This window comes from Quercus suber, unplaced genomic scaffold (genome assembly GCF_002906115.3).
Source record: "Quercus suber isolate HL8 unplaced genomic scaffold, Cork oak 2.0 scaffold_421, whole genome shotgun sequence".
Taxonomy (NCBI): domain Eukaryota; kingdom Viridiplantae; phylum Streptophyta; class Magnoliopsida; order Fagales; family Fagaceae; genus Quercus; species Quercus suber.
The window spans coordinates 404,415-420,836 of record NW_027069872.1 but is presented as its reverse complement, the minus strand read 5'-3'; the positions used below and the strand labels follow the sequence as shown (position 1 = coordinate 420,836).

The following is a 16,422-nucleotide window of genomic DNA, read 5'->3' as shown; positions in this document are numbered from 1 at the left end:
TATTGAAAGAATTTTTTCAACAATGAACATAATTAATAATTGATTACACAATCGAATGGAAGATTAATAGATAAATGTTTATTCAAATATATTGATAAAGATATATTCAAGATTATTGAGTGTGAAAAAATCATGCAGTTTTCAAAGTATGAAAAAAAAAAAAACTAGATATGAAAAAAAAATAATTAAAGTTTATATTTTATGTTAGATTGTGTATGAGAATTACACTAGCATATAGTTGGTTATTTACTTTGTTATTAATATTGATTACCTTTTTTTAGATTAATTTTTTACTTTCAATTTTGTCTTTTAATCTTACCCCTAACCCAAATTTCTGGCTCTACCATTGATACAGACTACAGTTTATAGCTATCTTTGTGAAACAAAGCCACTGATTAGTCAAAAGAAACTAGCAATGAAGGCTGCTGAACTGTTCGATGCTGCAATTTCTGGGAATGTTAACAGTTTCAGTAGAGAAATTGGGGATGGGGTTTTAATAAGTCTTGATCAGTGGACACCCTGCAGGGGCAATACCATTCTTCACGCGGCAGCAAAATCTGGGGAGGATCGGATTATGGGAATTGTCCTCAATTCGCTTTCGCCACATTCACCTTTGTATACAACAAATTTCAAAGGCAACACAGCACTGCATATTGCAGCAAGCTTAGGACGTTTTTATATGTCATTGCTTCTAATAAGTCGTGCAATATACCAAGGTGCTGAAGTGAAACGGTTGCTACTAAGAGCAAAAAATGTGGAGCAGGACACAGCACTGCATCTTGCTGTAAAACACGGTCATTATGACATTGTGGTGTTGCTAATCACGGAAGACCCAAAGTTGACTTTAATTACAAATAATGCTGGCGAATCCCCACTCTTCCTGGCAGTGGATCGAGGATTTTTTGAAATTGCCCTTCGGATCCTAGAAATTCAAGAATGCTCCGACGAGGGAAGGAAGAGCATGAATGTCTTGCATGCTGCAGTCATGTGCGTAGAAATTAGTGAGTATATATCTTCAACTATTCTCCCTAGACGTTTTCTTTTGCTATATATATATATATATATAATTTTTTTTTTTTGCCAAAATTTAATTTATGTTCTTTTGTGTATCCACGTGAATCCCCATATATAATACCGCATAAGTGATAAATTTTCGACTTGCAACCTCAAAAATACTCACATAAGTTCATGTTTTTGTAAAATAAGATGTCATGAGCTACAATAACCTTATAAATATACACAACTATTCAAATGCAAATCTATTTTTTTAATATTTCTTTACTCATATTGAGATCTGTTGAAATTTAATAAAAAATTGATAAAAAAATAATATTTTAATAAAATATAGCGTAAAATAGATAATTAATTTGATGCAGATTTTTTTTTAAAAGTGATTATATAAAATAGAAAAAGTAAGTTCTTATATTAAAATAGACATGAATTTTTGCACAAGCTAATGCGAATGCTCTACAATGTGTTGAGCATTCACATCAGTTTATGCAAAAATTTTATATATTTTAGCATAAGAACTTATCTACTTTTTTCTATTTTATATACTAATCAAAACAACCAGCGTCAAATTATTTATTTTCCAATACATTTCATTAAAATATCAATTTTCTTCTTGATTTTTTTTTTCTTCTTGCAAAACAACCACCATTCACTATCTTCTTCCATCCTCGGGTTATGTAAAAATAAAAAATAAAAAAACTAAATGCCAAATGAATATTGTCAATGTAAATTTACACAATTATTGTAATAACCATGTATTTTTACATAACTTTCTATGACTGATGTGAGCGAATTTTTGACTTTGTTAGCTAAAATGTGATACTTTTTTTATTGTATAAGCACAAATGTGAATGCTCCTAACTTGTGTCTTGGAGTAATATTCAACTTTCTAGTTTTGGACATAACGTATGCCTTTGAACCAGAAATGTCCTTTCATGTGTTATTTTTCGAGAGAAATTACATTTTACTCTCCTAATCTATTATCTATATAACGTTTGCCTCCTAAATTTTGAGAATGTAGACTTACCCCCTAAACTATTACTCATATTAACACTTTGCACTACATCCTATAAATAACAGTTTAGGGAAGTAAGTATACATTCTTATAATTTATAGGGTAAATGTAAAATGTGTATAGTTTAAAGGGGTAAAATATGGATTCTATAGTTTGGGAGAGTAAGTGTAAAAAAAGGGTATAGTTTAGGAGGGTAAATATGCATTCTCATAGTTTAGTGGGTAAGTATAAAATGTGTATAGTTTAAGGGATAAAGTATAATTTCTCTTATTTTTCGTTGACTAAAAAAAATTAGTAGAAATTTGTCTATTCTGTTGTAATTACTAATTACCCTCACAAAAAAAGAAAAAACCACTGGCGCACACCAAATTATGAAAATAGGTAGCCAAATCTGTCATTAACAAAGTTGATATTTTATGATGGTATGAGAAAACTTGCAATACTTTCCTCTCCTATGTACCCTTTAGTGTTAGTTACTTTAATGTTTTGTTTTCGGGTAACATCAGCTATTCTTGGCTATTTCATACAGCAAGTCGGTTTAAAGCCATTCGCAAAGATGAAAGGTGGCAGAATATACAAACCTGCTTGAAAGGATACCCACAACTGCAAACACGCACACTCGACATTACCAGAGCAGGTAATCCATCTCCCTTAGGGATGTATACTCGCTCTCTCTTTTTGTTCTATCATACTGTTACAGGGTTTTTCTATGTTTCTTTTATAATATAGACAGACTTGAGTCCTGACAAACGGGTCAGTTCAATTGACTTTAGATTTGATCTAGTAGGATTTCGAACTAGATCGGATTTGGGCTAGAAACTAATTAGATTAAAACGAGTTGCTATTCTTACGATCTTTACCTTATCTTTGTGTTAGGAACCCACTAGTTCCTAAAAGGAATGGATGGGGAACCACGGAAATGAATGAAAATTATATTTGAGTAGACTCGAGGTTCTCATCCTCTAAAAACAAGATATTGTCTATGAGCCTAGGCATTGGGATGGGTATAGCTAATTCTTAAGAACATGATTCTCTGTCCTTTGCAGATTTTGTGCGCAAGATGTTGGACAAATTTCCGAATGCAATTATGAAAGCTGATGACTTTGGCTGGACTCCTCTGCATTATGCTGCATATTTTGGCCGTTTGGAAGTTGTCAAACTATTTTTGGAAAATGATAATACTTCCCTTGCTTACGAGAGGGACAAACAAGGCATGTCTGCTCTTCACATTTCAGCCAAGAGAGGACATTGTGATGTGATGAGCGCAATCATTAAAAAATTTCCGTATACTTGTGAATTGTTAGACAACAGAGGTAGGACAGCTCTTCATCTTGCAGCGGAGAGTGGAAGTACAAATGCGGTGAAAATATTGCTCTCATCTTTAGCTTTTCAGGATCTCATAAATGAGCAAGAAAACGACGAAGGAAACACGGCTATGCATCTTGCTGCCATCAAGAGTAGATACAAAGTATTGGAATTGCTTGCAGGTGATGAGAGAGTTGAAAAAGGGACTACGAACAAGGAGGGGAAGACCATTGTTGACATTATTCTGTTAGATAAGAAGTTTACGTGGCTTGAAAAGGTAAGGTTTGTAAAACTATGTTAAATTACTGATCCTCTTAAAAGTTTAAGTTATTGAGAAAGAGTAAATTTAATTATTTAATCATGATAACTTATCAATTCTCTTAGAAGTTTAAGTTATTGAAAAATGATAAATTTGATTATTTAATCACATACTTTTAAGTTCAAACAAACTATATGTATGGTCAAGATTATCAGGATCAAGATATTTTACATGGGATCGGTGAGAGGGTTCATGGATTAGATCGTAGGATTGGCACGAAAATTGTATGATCCTACTTTCCAGTTAAATAAAAAACTAAAAATACCCATAATTATAATTCATAATATATATTAAAGAAATATTGAAAAAAATAATAATTTTTGACACAAATTAGTAAAATTGCTAATAAAAAGTAAAGTACCAAATTACAAATACATAAATAAAGTTCAAAATTCAAAAGTTACAAATCATAATTACTAGGATCTAAGTTAAACAACTTAAAGCATGCATAATGTCTCAATAAACAAAATAAAGCAAATAACAATGCTTCAAACAGCTCCATAAACACACTCAATCATCAAGACCAAAGTTTTGTTTATCTTGGTTGAGTTCCTCAAAGTAAGGTTGATCATTATAAGCAACATTATCATCATTGTTAGCAGCCATATATGGCCTGTTGAGTTAGGGGAAGTTCTGACACTAGATTGTTGAATAAATGACTGAACAAGAGAGCTTCTATTAAAAACTTAACTCTTTGAATTACAACACATTACAAGCATTGATGCTCGACACTTATACACTGACACTAGTGCATTACAAACACGGTACTTACTCACCAAATATACTTGCACACAACACACTTCTAGACACCTACACACACTAGCTCTTGACTTTATTTCACTCTACACCCTTGCTACCTATGGCACACACTTCACCTCATACAACTTCACACCTCTTTCACTTGGTGCTATATGACACTCTTCATTTCACACTTCTCACTAGTCTCACTAGTCTCAAACTCTAGGAGTCTCTCACTCCACGTCTCTCACTAGTCTCACACTCGCTCTACTTCACATACCACCACATCTATTTATACTAGGTGTATGTTGGTTAGGAAACCAACTTGAAGCTTCTAGCATCTTCATTTTTAAATACTTTATTTACCAAGGTTCTAGACTATTCTATAAACATGTGGCTGAATTTTACTTCTACATAGAAGTCTCTAGAGAACTAAAGAGAGACATCTCATAGAGAAACTCAGAATGCAAGAGAATGTTCTAGAGAATGTGTGAGACGTTCTAGAAGTTTCTAAAGACAAGAGAGTTAGTGTTGATTTCTAACACTCCCCCTCAACACTGACTCTCTCCCAATTTTGCCATTGTCGTCATACCATTCCCTCGGCGTTTGTTTCAACCCGTGAAGTGCTCTTCATAGCTTGCAGACATTGTCTAGTTGGGCTTTGCCCTCAAATCTCTTTGGTTGCTCCATGTGAACTTCTCGATCCAACTCTCCATGCAGGAAAGCATTCTTTACATCATCCATTTGCCATAACTTTCAAGATTTAATGGGTTTCATATCCTTGGGCTTTGGCACCTGCTTTAATTCATGAATCTCTTCTTTAATTCTTGGTCGATCCTCCTCTAGTGTCTTATGGTGAACACTAGTTTGCCAAGGATGGGTTACTTCTCTAGACTCTGGCTCACCTTCATCTTCAAAAGATTGTAACTCATCGGTTATCGTGAATTGATCTTTCCTAGACTGCTTCCCCATACTCTCAGGCATTTTCTCTTCAATTTCCTTTGAAACTGGTAGCATTGCTTCCTTTTCTACTGCTTCTTCAACTGGCTCTATCATAGTCAGACACGATTCAACAGCCCATTCTCCTTCACTATCATCTTCTAGGTTGCTGAACGTCGCTGTATCTCCTTGAGCTGTTCTCCACTTGAATCGACAGTCTTGTGCAAAGTGGCCCATTTTTCCACACTTGAAACACTTGACATTACAACTTTTGGGACTAGTGGATCGTCGATCATTATTGTTGCGACTTCGTCGAGCTCCTACATCTTGAGAGCTCTCTTTATCTTCTCTATCTTCATTATTTCTATTATTAGAACCTGCATTAAATCTTCTCTTGGGTTGGTCTTTATATTGACTGCTAAAGAGTGCCTCCTCTTCACTCTTTAGTGAGACCCCAACCATTTGCTTGACCAATGCTTCTTGGTCAGCTAGTAAATTTTCCAATTCTACTAATGATGGTTGGACAGGCCAACCTTGAATGGCAGCTACAAAACTTCTATATTCAGGTCTCAACCTATGAATAATTATACTTATCATTCTTGAATCAGAAATATTTGATGCAGGATCTAATTCAGAGATTTCGCGACAGAGAGACTTTACCTTGGTGAAGTAGTGTGTGATCGTCATATCTCGTTGTGCCACTGACATTAACTCATTCTGAAGCAATTGTAGCCTTACATCATTCTTCTTTGAAAATAGTTTTGAAAAGGTGTCCCACGCTTCCTTTGGTATGTTTACTCATCTAATGTGCTCCAGCATCTCTTTCTCGATGCTAGTCTTGATTGCAAACAAAGCCTTCTCGACTTTAATCTTCCACTTTAGCAAAGCTTCAGCATTCTCAAGAGGTGTGGTTTCGCCACCAGCCATGATCTCCCACAAATCTTTCCCTTGCAAGTATGACTCCATACAAGTCGACCATGTGTTGTAATTCTGGTTATTGAGCTTTCTAATGCTACCAACAGCTTGGAGGTCCGCCATCACAACTTAGTGAAATCTCTCGCTCTACCAAATAAGTTTGGTCCCAGACCACGAGCTTCATAGTCCCAGACTGTATACGAGCAGAATGAACACCTCTAAAAATACTGTCTTAGACACCACAAACACGGTCCCTGACCGCCTCGCTCTGATACCAGATTGTTGAGTTAGCGGAAGCTCTAACACTAGATTGTTGAACAAATGACTGAACAAGAGAGCTTTTATTAAAAACTTAACTCTTTGAATTACAACACTTTACAAGCACTAATGCTCGACTCTTATACACTGACACTAGTGCACTACAAACACGGCACTTACTCACCAAATATACTTGCACACACCTCACTTCGTGACACCTACACACACTAGCTCTTGACTTTATTTCACTCTACACACTTGTTACCTATGGCACACACTTCACCTCATACAACTTCACACCTCTTTCCCTTGGTGCTTTATGACACTCTTCACTTCACACTTCTCACTAGTCTCACTAGTCTCACACTCTAGGAGTCTCTCACTCCACTCTCTCACTAGTCTCACACTCGCTCTACTTCACATACCACCACATCTATTTATACTAGGTGTATGTTGGTTAGGAAACCAAATTGAAGCTTCTAGCATCTTCCTTTTTAAATACTTTATTTACCAAGGTTCTAGACTATTCTATAAATATGTGGCTGAGTTTTACTTCTACATAGAAGTCTCTAGAGAACTAAAGAGAGACATCTCATAGAGAAACCCGGAATGCAAGAGAATGTGTGAGACGTTCTAGAAGTTTCTAGAGATAAGAGAGTTAGTGTTGATTTCTAACATGGCCCGCCTAATTCATTAGATATTCATCAAAATCTCTTAATATTGCATTTGGTGGTTCATTCACTTCATTCTCATTGGCTATCACTAAACTCAGATTCATCACTAATAGTATGAACTTCTTTATCATTGTCACTTAGCCACCCAAAAAAAAAAAATTAGTTTATATTTAAAGATTTATCAATTTGGGCTAGCGTCACTGGGATAAACTATTTATTACATTTTTAAAAAAAATCAATTTGAGGCATTTGGGCTCCATTTGAAGGCCCAAAAAAAGAAAAAAAGAATTTTCCTTTATATCAATAATCTTTAGTACTGCGATGGGATCAGGATCCTATATGATCTAAATCAGGATCCCACACGGATTTGATCTTAGTAGAAATCCTAGTGAGATCTAGGATGGTTTAAGGATGTCAAATCTTAGGATCCTAAGATCCGGATTGGGATACCGATAACCATGTGTATGGTTACTATGAATGAAACTATTCCAAAACCATTTGAATGGGTGTAATTACCACTCCTTGAATGTAAAAGTTAAGATGATAAATTATTTTTTAACCTCTTACCTTCTTATTTCCCAAAAATATATTTTTTCCTATTTACTTCTTTATAATTTTTTTTTTATAATTAAAATTTTTATATTTCACAATAAGTAATAATTACACAGTGATCTAAACCCCTTTGGAAAAATGTCACACTTTCAAACTCTTTTGAAAATATTACGAAAGGGAGAGATATTCATATTATAATTAAAATTTATGTGATTACGATCCCCTTAATCCCTAGACTAACAAATAATTTTATTACTTACATTTGATGTGTTTGTTTGGGAATAATTTATTTAACTTTTTGCTGAAAGTGTGTTTAAGTATACTTGTACTTTGAAAAAGTAAGAAAAATTAAGCTTTTAAAGATTGTACATAAAAGGTAAAAAGCAAAAAACGAGTATTCAGTTTGGAGGTCTGGACTCCCTCAAAGTAGTTCATTTATCAATTAGGAGGTCTTGGTTCTCTTGAAGTAACCAACAAAACCAATAGGGTTTGTAACAATTGGTATCAGAGCCAAGCCATGAAGGAACAATTGTTGGAATGCGTGAAGGAACAATTGTTGGAATGTATGGAGAAACTGAAAGAGATACAATCTCTAGCAGTTGATCAAATGAAAAATATCAAGAAAATGCAAGTGATATGCAAATCATTGCATTTGGCTAGATATGAACAAGAGACACCACAAAGTGATGGGCAATGCGCACCCGAAGAGAGGAATTTGGCTCTCTATGAACAAGAGAAGCTAATTAAGGAAAGTGATGGGCAATGCAAACTTGAAGATATGAAAGCTATGGGAGCTCCACAAAATCAAATCATTCCACCTTTACACAATTCAAGGTGGCAAAACAACTTTTAAATTGAGTTAAAGATGGTTTTGCAGCACCAAAAAACTTACCACCCCTATGGATGCCCGATCATAAGATCCTTTCAAACCTAAGAAGTGATCCCGTATGTGAGAAGTGACAGATTAAGCTCATGTGCAACAAAAATATTCAGATTAAGCCCTTGAGAACAAGAGCTGATTTCAGGGGAAGAGGAATGTTACGTGCTCTTTGATTTTATTATTTAAGATTTTATTTTTGTTATTAGGAGTTGGGTAATTAGATAATGATAGGATAGATTGTTAGCTTAGCATTTGAATAAATCTTATCTATTTGTAGTAGATAAAGATTAGGTTTCTTTTGAATTTAAATGTTAGTTTTATCTTGTAAAGCCATCTATTTATATGGTTTGATGTTGATCAATAAAGCAAGCTAAAAAATATTATTATTGAGTGAGTATTCAGTTTGAAGGTCTGGACTCCCTTGAAGTAGTTCATTTATCAATTAGGAGGTCTATGTTCTCTCGAAGTAACCAACAAAACCAATTGGGTTTGTAGCAGATAGCATGCAGAGTAAATGATTAATACGTGATGATGGCCTCTCCTTAGCATATAAGCATATATATATATATATATATATATATATAATATATATTTTTTTTTTTTTTTGAGAATGAAGACTATTATGTTATTTAAAAATCAGCCAGGGTCGGCAAAGAGTACATCATGGAGGTGAGGTGGAATATCCTCCACCCATACCGATAAACCTCTAACATGCCTCGCATGTTTAGCTAGGTTGTGTGCTATTTTATTACCATCTCTACGAATATGTGTACAAGCAATACATTTACTGGTAACAAGAGTAGATTTGGCGGAATCAAGGAGGTGACCATAAGATGTCAGTGATGGTTCTGTGCTTTGAAGGGTGTTGATAATTGCTACCGAGTTACCTTCAAGCATAAATTCCTAAAGGCCAAGTTCCTGTGTGAAGGTTATCGCTCTTGCGGCAGCCATGGCTTCCACTATGACTGGTGCAAACGGTAAGGGAGCCTGCTCTGACAGCGAAGCAATAGCATTCCCATGACAGTCGTGGACCACAACACCCAATCCAGCCTTGCCCAACTCTAGAAAAATGGCGCCAGCAAAATTCAGTTTGACACGATTTGCCGGAGGAGGACGCCACTGGACACGATTCTGGGGTCTCGTTGCTGCAGCATTGTTGGTGATGGTTCTCTGGCTTTGCTGGAACGTTGCAAGGGCTTGCGTTGCTTGCTGAAGGACCTGAGTTTTGGGATAATCCGTTGAGCGCACCCGAAGTTGATTTCGTCGGTACCAGACTGTCCACATCACCATCGCCATAAGGTCCACGTTTTTTCTTCTTTCGTGAAATAGCTTGATCAGTTCTGTGATGCTTGGTGTACCAAGTTGGCTTCGGTCTTCAAATCCTGGAGTACTGTCCCATATTTCATCTGGTGAGGAGCAATTCCATAGTGTATGGGCAGCTGTTTTGGCCTCCACTCCACAATGTTCACACCTGTCCTCATTAAGAATTTTCCTTCGCATTAGATTATGCTTGGCTGGAATGGCTTCTTTGCAAACCCGCCGCATGAAGTTCCTCACTTTATTAGGAACGTTGAGCCCCCAAATGAGATTCCACACCTTACTTTGCTGCTGTGGATTACCTGTAGAAACAAACATAGAATTTAATTTATTAAGGAATTTTGAGCCCGAGTTAACCGTGTAGTTACCTGAGGGGGTGAAGGGCCAAATTATTTTGTCCTCCATCAGAGTACGGCTCAATGGGATACTAAGGACCATTGCAGCTTCTTCAGGTGAAAACAAGCCATGGACTAAATCTGTCTCCCCCCTTGTACTTGGATTGATGAGGTCCGAGACTCTACCATCTTCAAAACCCAGAATAATATCTGAAAGAATCTGTGGATGCTCCTGAGATGGTAGCCAAGCATCATTCCAAATACTGATATCCTCCCCACATCCCACCCTCCATCTTGCACCCTTTAATAGGACATCTCTTCCCTTCAAAATGCTATGCCAAGCGTGTGAACCAGAGCTAGAATCTTAGGCATCCTATATACTACCGTTTGGTAAGAACTTTGTTTTAAAGACTCTATAAAATAAAGAATCCTTATTTTGAAGTAATCTCCATGCTTGCTTAGCCAAAAAAGCATCATTGAAGTTGGCGAGGTCCTTGAAACCCATTTCGTCTTCATTTTTTGGAAGGCAAAGTGTGTCCCATTTCACCCAGTGGACTTTCCTACGGTCTCCTCTTTGTCCCCACCAAAACCTTCTAATTAGACTCTCAATTTCTGAACAAAGCCCTAGTGGGAGTTTAAAGCAGCTCATGGTGTAGGTTGGAATAGCTTGAACAACTGCTTTAATTAATATCTCTCTCCCAGCTTGTGAAAGGAGTTTCTCTTTCCACCCTTGCAATTTTTTCCAAACCCATTCCTTTATGTAATTAAAGCTTGCTTTTTTGTTTTTGCCCACCAGCGAAGGTAACCCAAGGTATTCTTCATACTGAATAATTTCTGGAACTTCCAAGGCCACCTTAATTTGATTTCTAGATTCAGCCTTTGTGGATTTACTGAAGAAGATCGTCATCTTACTACGATTAATCTGTTGACCTGAGCACTTTCCATAGACATCCAGTATGTCCAGAACTCTTTGGCATTCCTCGATGGTGGCCCTGCAAAACAGCAAACTATCATCTGCAAACAAAAGGTGGGTTAGACGTGGACTATTCCTACAAAGAGAGTAGCCCTTATTATGTCCTTGGTTGGCTGCTTTGTTGAGTAGCCCATTGAGACCTTCAGTACAAAGTAAGAAAAGAAAAGGGGAAACGGGGTCGCCTTGTCTGATGCCTCTTGTTGGTGTGATCATGCCTTTGGGTTCCCCATTCACCAATAATGAATAGGTCACTGTCTTGACACATAACATCATGAGTTTGATCCAGTGATCTGTGAACCCCAGTTTTTTCATGACTGATTGTAGATATGCCTATTCAACTCTGTCGTATGCTTTGCTCATATCCAGCTTGATAGCCATGTATCCTTCCTTTCCTGTGTGTCTTTGCATACTGTGTAAAGACTCAAAAGCTACCAAAATATTGTCAGAAATAAGGAGACTTTTAGTGAAAGCACTCTGATTTTCAGTAATAATATTAGGCAAAATTTTCTTAAGTCTATTTGCTAGAACTTTAGAGAAAATTTTATACAAAGTATTGCACAAACTAATAGGTCGGAATTCAGAAGCAAATTTAGGATTTTTCTTTTTAGGGATGAGTGTAATGAAAGTGTGATTCAGGTTTTCAGGTAGAGTGACAGAATTAAGATAATGCAACACAGTATTTGATATATCATCCCCAACTAAATTCCAATAGTGTTGATAAAAGAGAGGAGGCATACCGTCTGGCCCAAGGGCCTTAAGTAGGGCCATTTGATTGATGGCTTGCTTTACCTCTGATTGAGTGAACTCAGATGATAATTTCGCGTTCATCTCTTCAGTAATCACTGTCTGGATAGAATCAGTAGCTGAGGTGCAAAATTGTTGATTTTCAGAACTGAGGAGTGACTGATAATAATGCACTAGACATTCATCTATCCCTTCATTATCCTCAATCACACGGCAATTGGAATCCTTCAGCCTCCAGAGTAAAATTTTCCTCTTTCTTTGTGAAGCTTGGCTGTGAAAGTACTTTGAGTTTCTGTCTCCAAACTTTGCCCACATGACTTTGGATCTCTGAAACCAGAGTCTATTTTCTTTGTCCACCAAGTTGGCTATATCCTTCTTCAAATCTCTGACCTGTTGGTTATTTTCTTTGTAGTAGATATATATATTTGAAGCTTAGTCTTGTAGACAAATTCAATCATAATAAATATTCTTAAATTATGACCAAAATGATTTGGTTCTAAATTTAGAACAAAGTAAAAAGAAGAGGATATGATATTTTGTTAAAGAAAAATTCTAAAATATTAAAAACAATTTACCACATAAAAATTACAATTTGATAAAACAATATAAAAGTGATTTGGAAAATGAATAAATCTTTTTTTTAATTTTTATTATATATATATAGTGATTCATGTATAGCACATTGGTTGGAAATGTTAAGGTTACAGGGTAGTATTTGTTACACACACCTTGTTATACATATAGGAGTATTTATTGAACTCATAATTTCAATTTAAAAAATGATGTGTAACAATTCTTATGGAAATTTATAATATAGCATCTCCATATATACATTGATTTGTCGAATTAACTCGTTGTGGGAGGGGAGAGATAGAAAAGCTCCTTAATTTGTAAAAGAATTATGTAGTGTGAATTTGTGATTAAGCTACAAAGTTGTTGAATGTGAATTAAAATGTTCGAAATTAAATTTAATTAGCAAGTAAATATATGAAGCTGATAAGATAGGCGTGACCGCATGAGGAACCCGTGCATGATTCAACTTCCAAGATAGAAATTAATTTACAACTTTAGGTATCTGTCAGTTACATTTCCCTATAATCACTTGCAGATATCATCCATGCCAGAGTGGTGGAATAGAAGCAGAGTTTTACTGAGTATGAAGCAAGAGTTTGAGAGACAGACTACGGAAAAGCAGATTGCTGAGAATGAAGGACATGAACAATTTCAAGAGTCACAGAGGATAGCGCCTGGAAAGGTCCAGGGAGGAACGGGTGCAGCCAATGATGCAGATTTTAAGGAAAGGAACAATTACATTGTACTGGTAACGATACTCATTACAACTGTCACCTTCGCAGCAGCCTTCCAAGTGCCTGGTGGATACGACGACAAGGGCAAGCCAATTTTACTAAATAACCAACAGTTCAAATATTTTCTGATATGTGATTCGTTGGCTTTTGGTACCTCAACTGCCTCATTGTTTATTTACTTTGGCATGCCATTACTTCAGAGACTAACCCCAGCTGTCAGGTATAGAATACAGCAACTAGCATCGTCGCTCAGTATGGTCTCCCTTTTATCGATGTTCTTGGCCTTTCCGGGGGGCATAGCAGCAGTCTTGGATAAAAAATCAAGTCTTAATTCTATTGCTAATAGTACTGTAACGTTTGGCTGGGCTATCCCCTTATACATGTTTTTTATTATCATATTTAGTTACGTATATCCCGGGTACTTCCTTATAAACAAAATACGACGGTTGATAACGTGATCATCATTTCATCGTCTATCTATTTCAAGGGGGGCTCGTAGTCTTAGCACCAGAATTCATCCTGTCATTTCTCCCTTACCACCAAATGATTCCTTTCCAGCAACTCTTCCGCAACCCGTGTGCTCTGGCCGGCAGTTTGTTTTATAAGTTCTGTTTCTTTGTAATGCGATTTGGCGAGTGCATAAACCTTTACAGTCAGTCCTTTTTGTACACGAAAATAACGGATAGATTGGAATCGATCTATGTATTAGTTTTCATGGATGGAATTAATGAGATCGATTCTTCTTGGTTTGTGAACAACGTACTGATTATTTTCCAAGAGATTATATATATATATATATATATATTGCCAAGTCTCTAATTTGTTCAAATATATAATTGAGTTTTTCTCCCTAGTCAGGTGCTATTGTTGGTTCTGCTCTATCAAAGTTGCCTATGGAAGTGAAGGAAACTTGAGGAAGAAAATAATAACTTATCGTCCTCCTTCTTATGAATTCTTATTCCTTTGAGAAGGATGCTATATACGAAACATGGTCTTATCTAACTAACAGGAGTTCAGTTTATTTGCAGGGTAACCAGATAAATCAATATAATCCTTAATAGGAAGGTCAATTCTATTTAATTAGGCAGCCCCATAATATTGTTAATAACAACTTAAAGTTGTTGAAGTTGTGGGTTCTAGTTAGTTCAACTGGTAAAAATTTTTATGGTTGAATAAGAGATTTGAAGTTCAATTTCCATCCACACCAAAAATTGATTGGTGTCTTAGTTTGGTGATAAAGAACTATCATAAAAAATAGACACCATAGGTTAGAACTCTAAAAAAAATGTTGCTAGAGCCTTAAAAATAGAGATTAAAAATTCAAAACATATGTGGTGTAAACACCCTTGTTAAATCCTCCAATAAATGAATGACACCTCAGATTTGTACAAATATAAGAATAGACAGCAACACATCGGGTCACAACCCCATTAACTCATATTTTCAAAAAAAGAAACTATTGTCTTGCCAATTTGAAACTGGCTACCGCTGTTAGATCCGCCATTGAAGCTGACAACTTAAGAAGATGGGTTTGAAGAAGCAAAGAACTGCAGTGAAGCGAGTTGCGGAAGAGAAAGAGACACGGCTCTTATTCCCTCCACGAAGAACTCCTCCATTGAATAGCTTCGTGCTTGAAGACAAGCTAGGGTTTCTCATGGCCATAAATGATGACAGTTGAGAAATGAGATTGAGGGTTTATACTTGATTTTGGCCATTGTATCAATTAAGGTTGTAAAGGCTAGATTCTCCTCCACAAGTGGTGAGTTAACAAATTAACAAAAGTGCATGGGAGAGAAGTTCCACGTTTGGTAAGGGCGTCCTCAGGGGCGTAGCTAGGAATATTTAATTGGGGGGGCCGGGTTGTAGTAGAGATATACTAAATATAATTCATAAGTCTATTAAATGCAAAATTATCAACTTTTATATATCATCATATTCTTGTACGTTAATGAATATGAAAAACTATCTAGTTCAATGTAGACATACAAAAAAAAAACATTCACATCAAATCATGTCTGACGACGATTTTTCATGGAATAAAATTCATCCATTATCATCTCTAAAGTGAAATTCCCTACAATTTCCTTCTCTATATAAACTATCATATTATCTACCAAAAGCTCATCCTCCATTCTATTGCGAAGTCTTGTTTTTAAGAACTTCATAACTAACTTGGGAGAGAGATATAATAAATTATCATATAAAATTCCTTCTTACATGAATTATAATATAAATACACCTTTAGTTAAGTAATGACCTTTTAGGATAAAAAAAAAGTAAATAAACAAATCAATCAAAAGTATAAACAAACAACATAAACAAAATACACAAACTCATGGCCCTCACCCCAATTGCCTTCCATAGATTATTTTTTTTTCATTTATAATTTACTTTCTTTACTACCCAATTACACAATGCAAGTCCCTCCCTGCCCCCACTGGAGAGACAAACAACACAAAAGCCAAAAGTCATAGAGCTAGTGGAGTCAGTGAGTCAAGAATAAAGAATACAATAACAATAAACACAAAAAGACAAAGTCAAATAAGCATAAATTGCTTTGCTAGCAAAGGGATATCACATATTCACATACACATATTTGATATTTCTATTCTGCTATTCAAACTTCAGTATTTAGTTTAGTTGTAGAGGAAAAAAGAGAGAAGAGAGATGAGAATGAGATACCTTGAGGAATTGAGATTAAGATGAGGGCTTGAGAAGTGATGAACAAGTTAGCGGGCTAGTGGAGTTTGCGGCTTCACAACAAGCAGACGAGGACTGAGAAGATTGTTTCTAAGGACAAGCATCAAGCGTGACACTATGGAGGCTTGAATTGAGAACATAAGGGAAAAAAACAAGGCATAGGCATAACAGTCAGATTGTTTTGTCCTTTTTTCTAACTGTGAGGATTAAAATTTGAAGATGCCTTTGTTTTGTTTGATTAGGCATTTTAGATTTGGGGTTGGGCTGGGCTGGAAGTGTGTTTAGTTTAAAGGATAAAAATTTTGTTTTATTAGGGATTTAGGGCTGGCTAGTGGGGCTAGATGTGGGCCAAGGTTCTTCTTTTATTTGAAGTTGCATTGGACTAGAACTCTAGAACTCTAGAAGAATGGTTGAAATAATTTGGGGGGGGGGGGGGGGGG

The 16,422-nt window shown here is 36.0% G+C and overlaps 1 protein-coding gene across 1 annotated transcript; it reads left to right on the top strand.

Moving 5' to 3' along the window:
- The first annotated feature begins 415 nt into the window (after nucleotides 1-415).
- On the top strand, nucleotides 416-14,196 carry LOC111999119 (ankyrin repeat-containing protein At5g02620). The gene is made up of 6 exons (XM_065761596.1): nucleotides 416-987; nucleotides 2,533-2,663; nucleotides 3,073-3,608; nucleotides 13,084-13,502; nucleotides 13,936-14,041; nucleotides 14,137-14,196. Exons 1-6 carry the CDS (start codon nucleotides 416-418, stop codon nucleotides 14,194-14,196), a joined length of 1,824 nt encoding a protein of 607 aa, XP_065617668.1.
- The last annotated feature ends 2,226 nt before the right edge of the window (nucleotides 14,197-16,422 follow it).

What these genes read in the sequence shown, in the direction of transcription:
- LOC111999119 (XM_065761596.1), top strand. Translation starts at nt 416, where the DNA reads ATGAAGGCTGCTGAACTGTTCGATGCTGCAATTTCTGGGAATGTTAAC. An exon ending in AGACTAACCCCAGCTGTCAG is followed by an intron (nt 13,503 to 13,935) that starts GTATAGAATACA and finishes AAACCTTTACAG; the next exon opens with TCAGTCCTTTTTGTACACGA. An exon ending in CTTCTTGGTTTGTGAACAAC is followed by an intron (nt 14,042 to 14,136) that starts GTACTGATTATT and finishes TTTTCTCCCTAG; the next exon opens with TCAGGTGCTATTGTTGGTTC.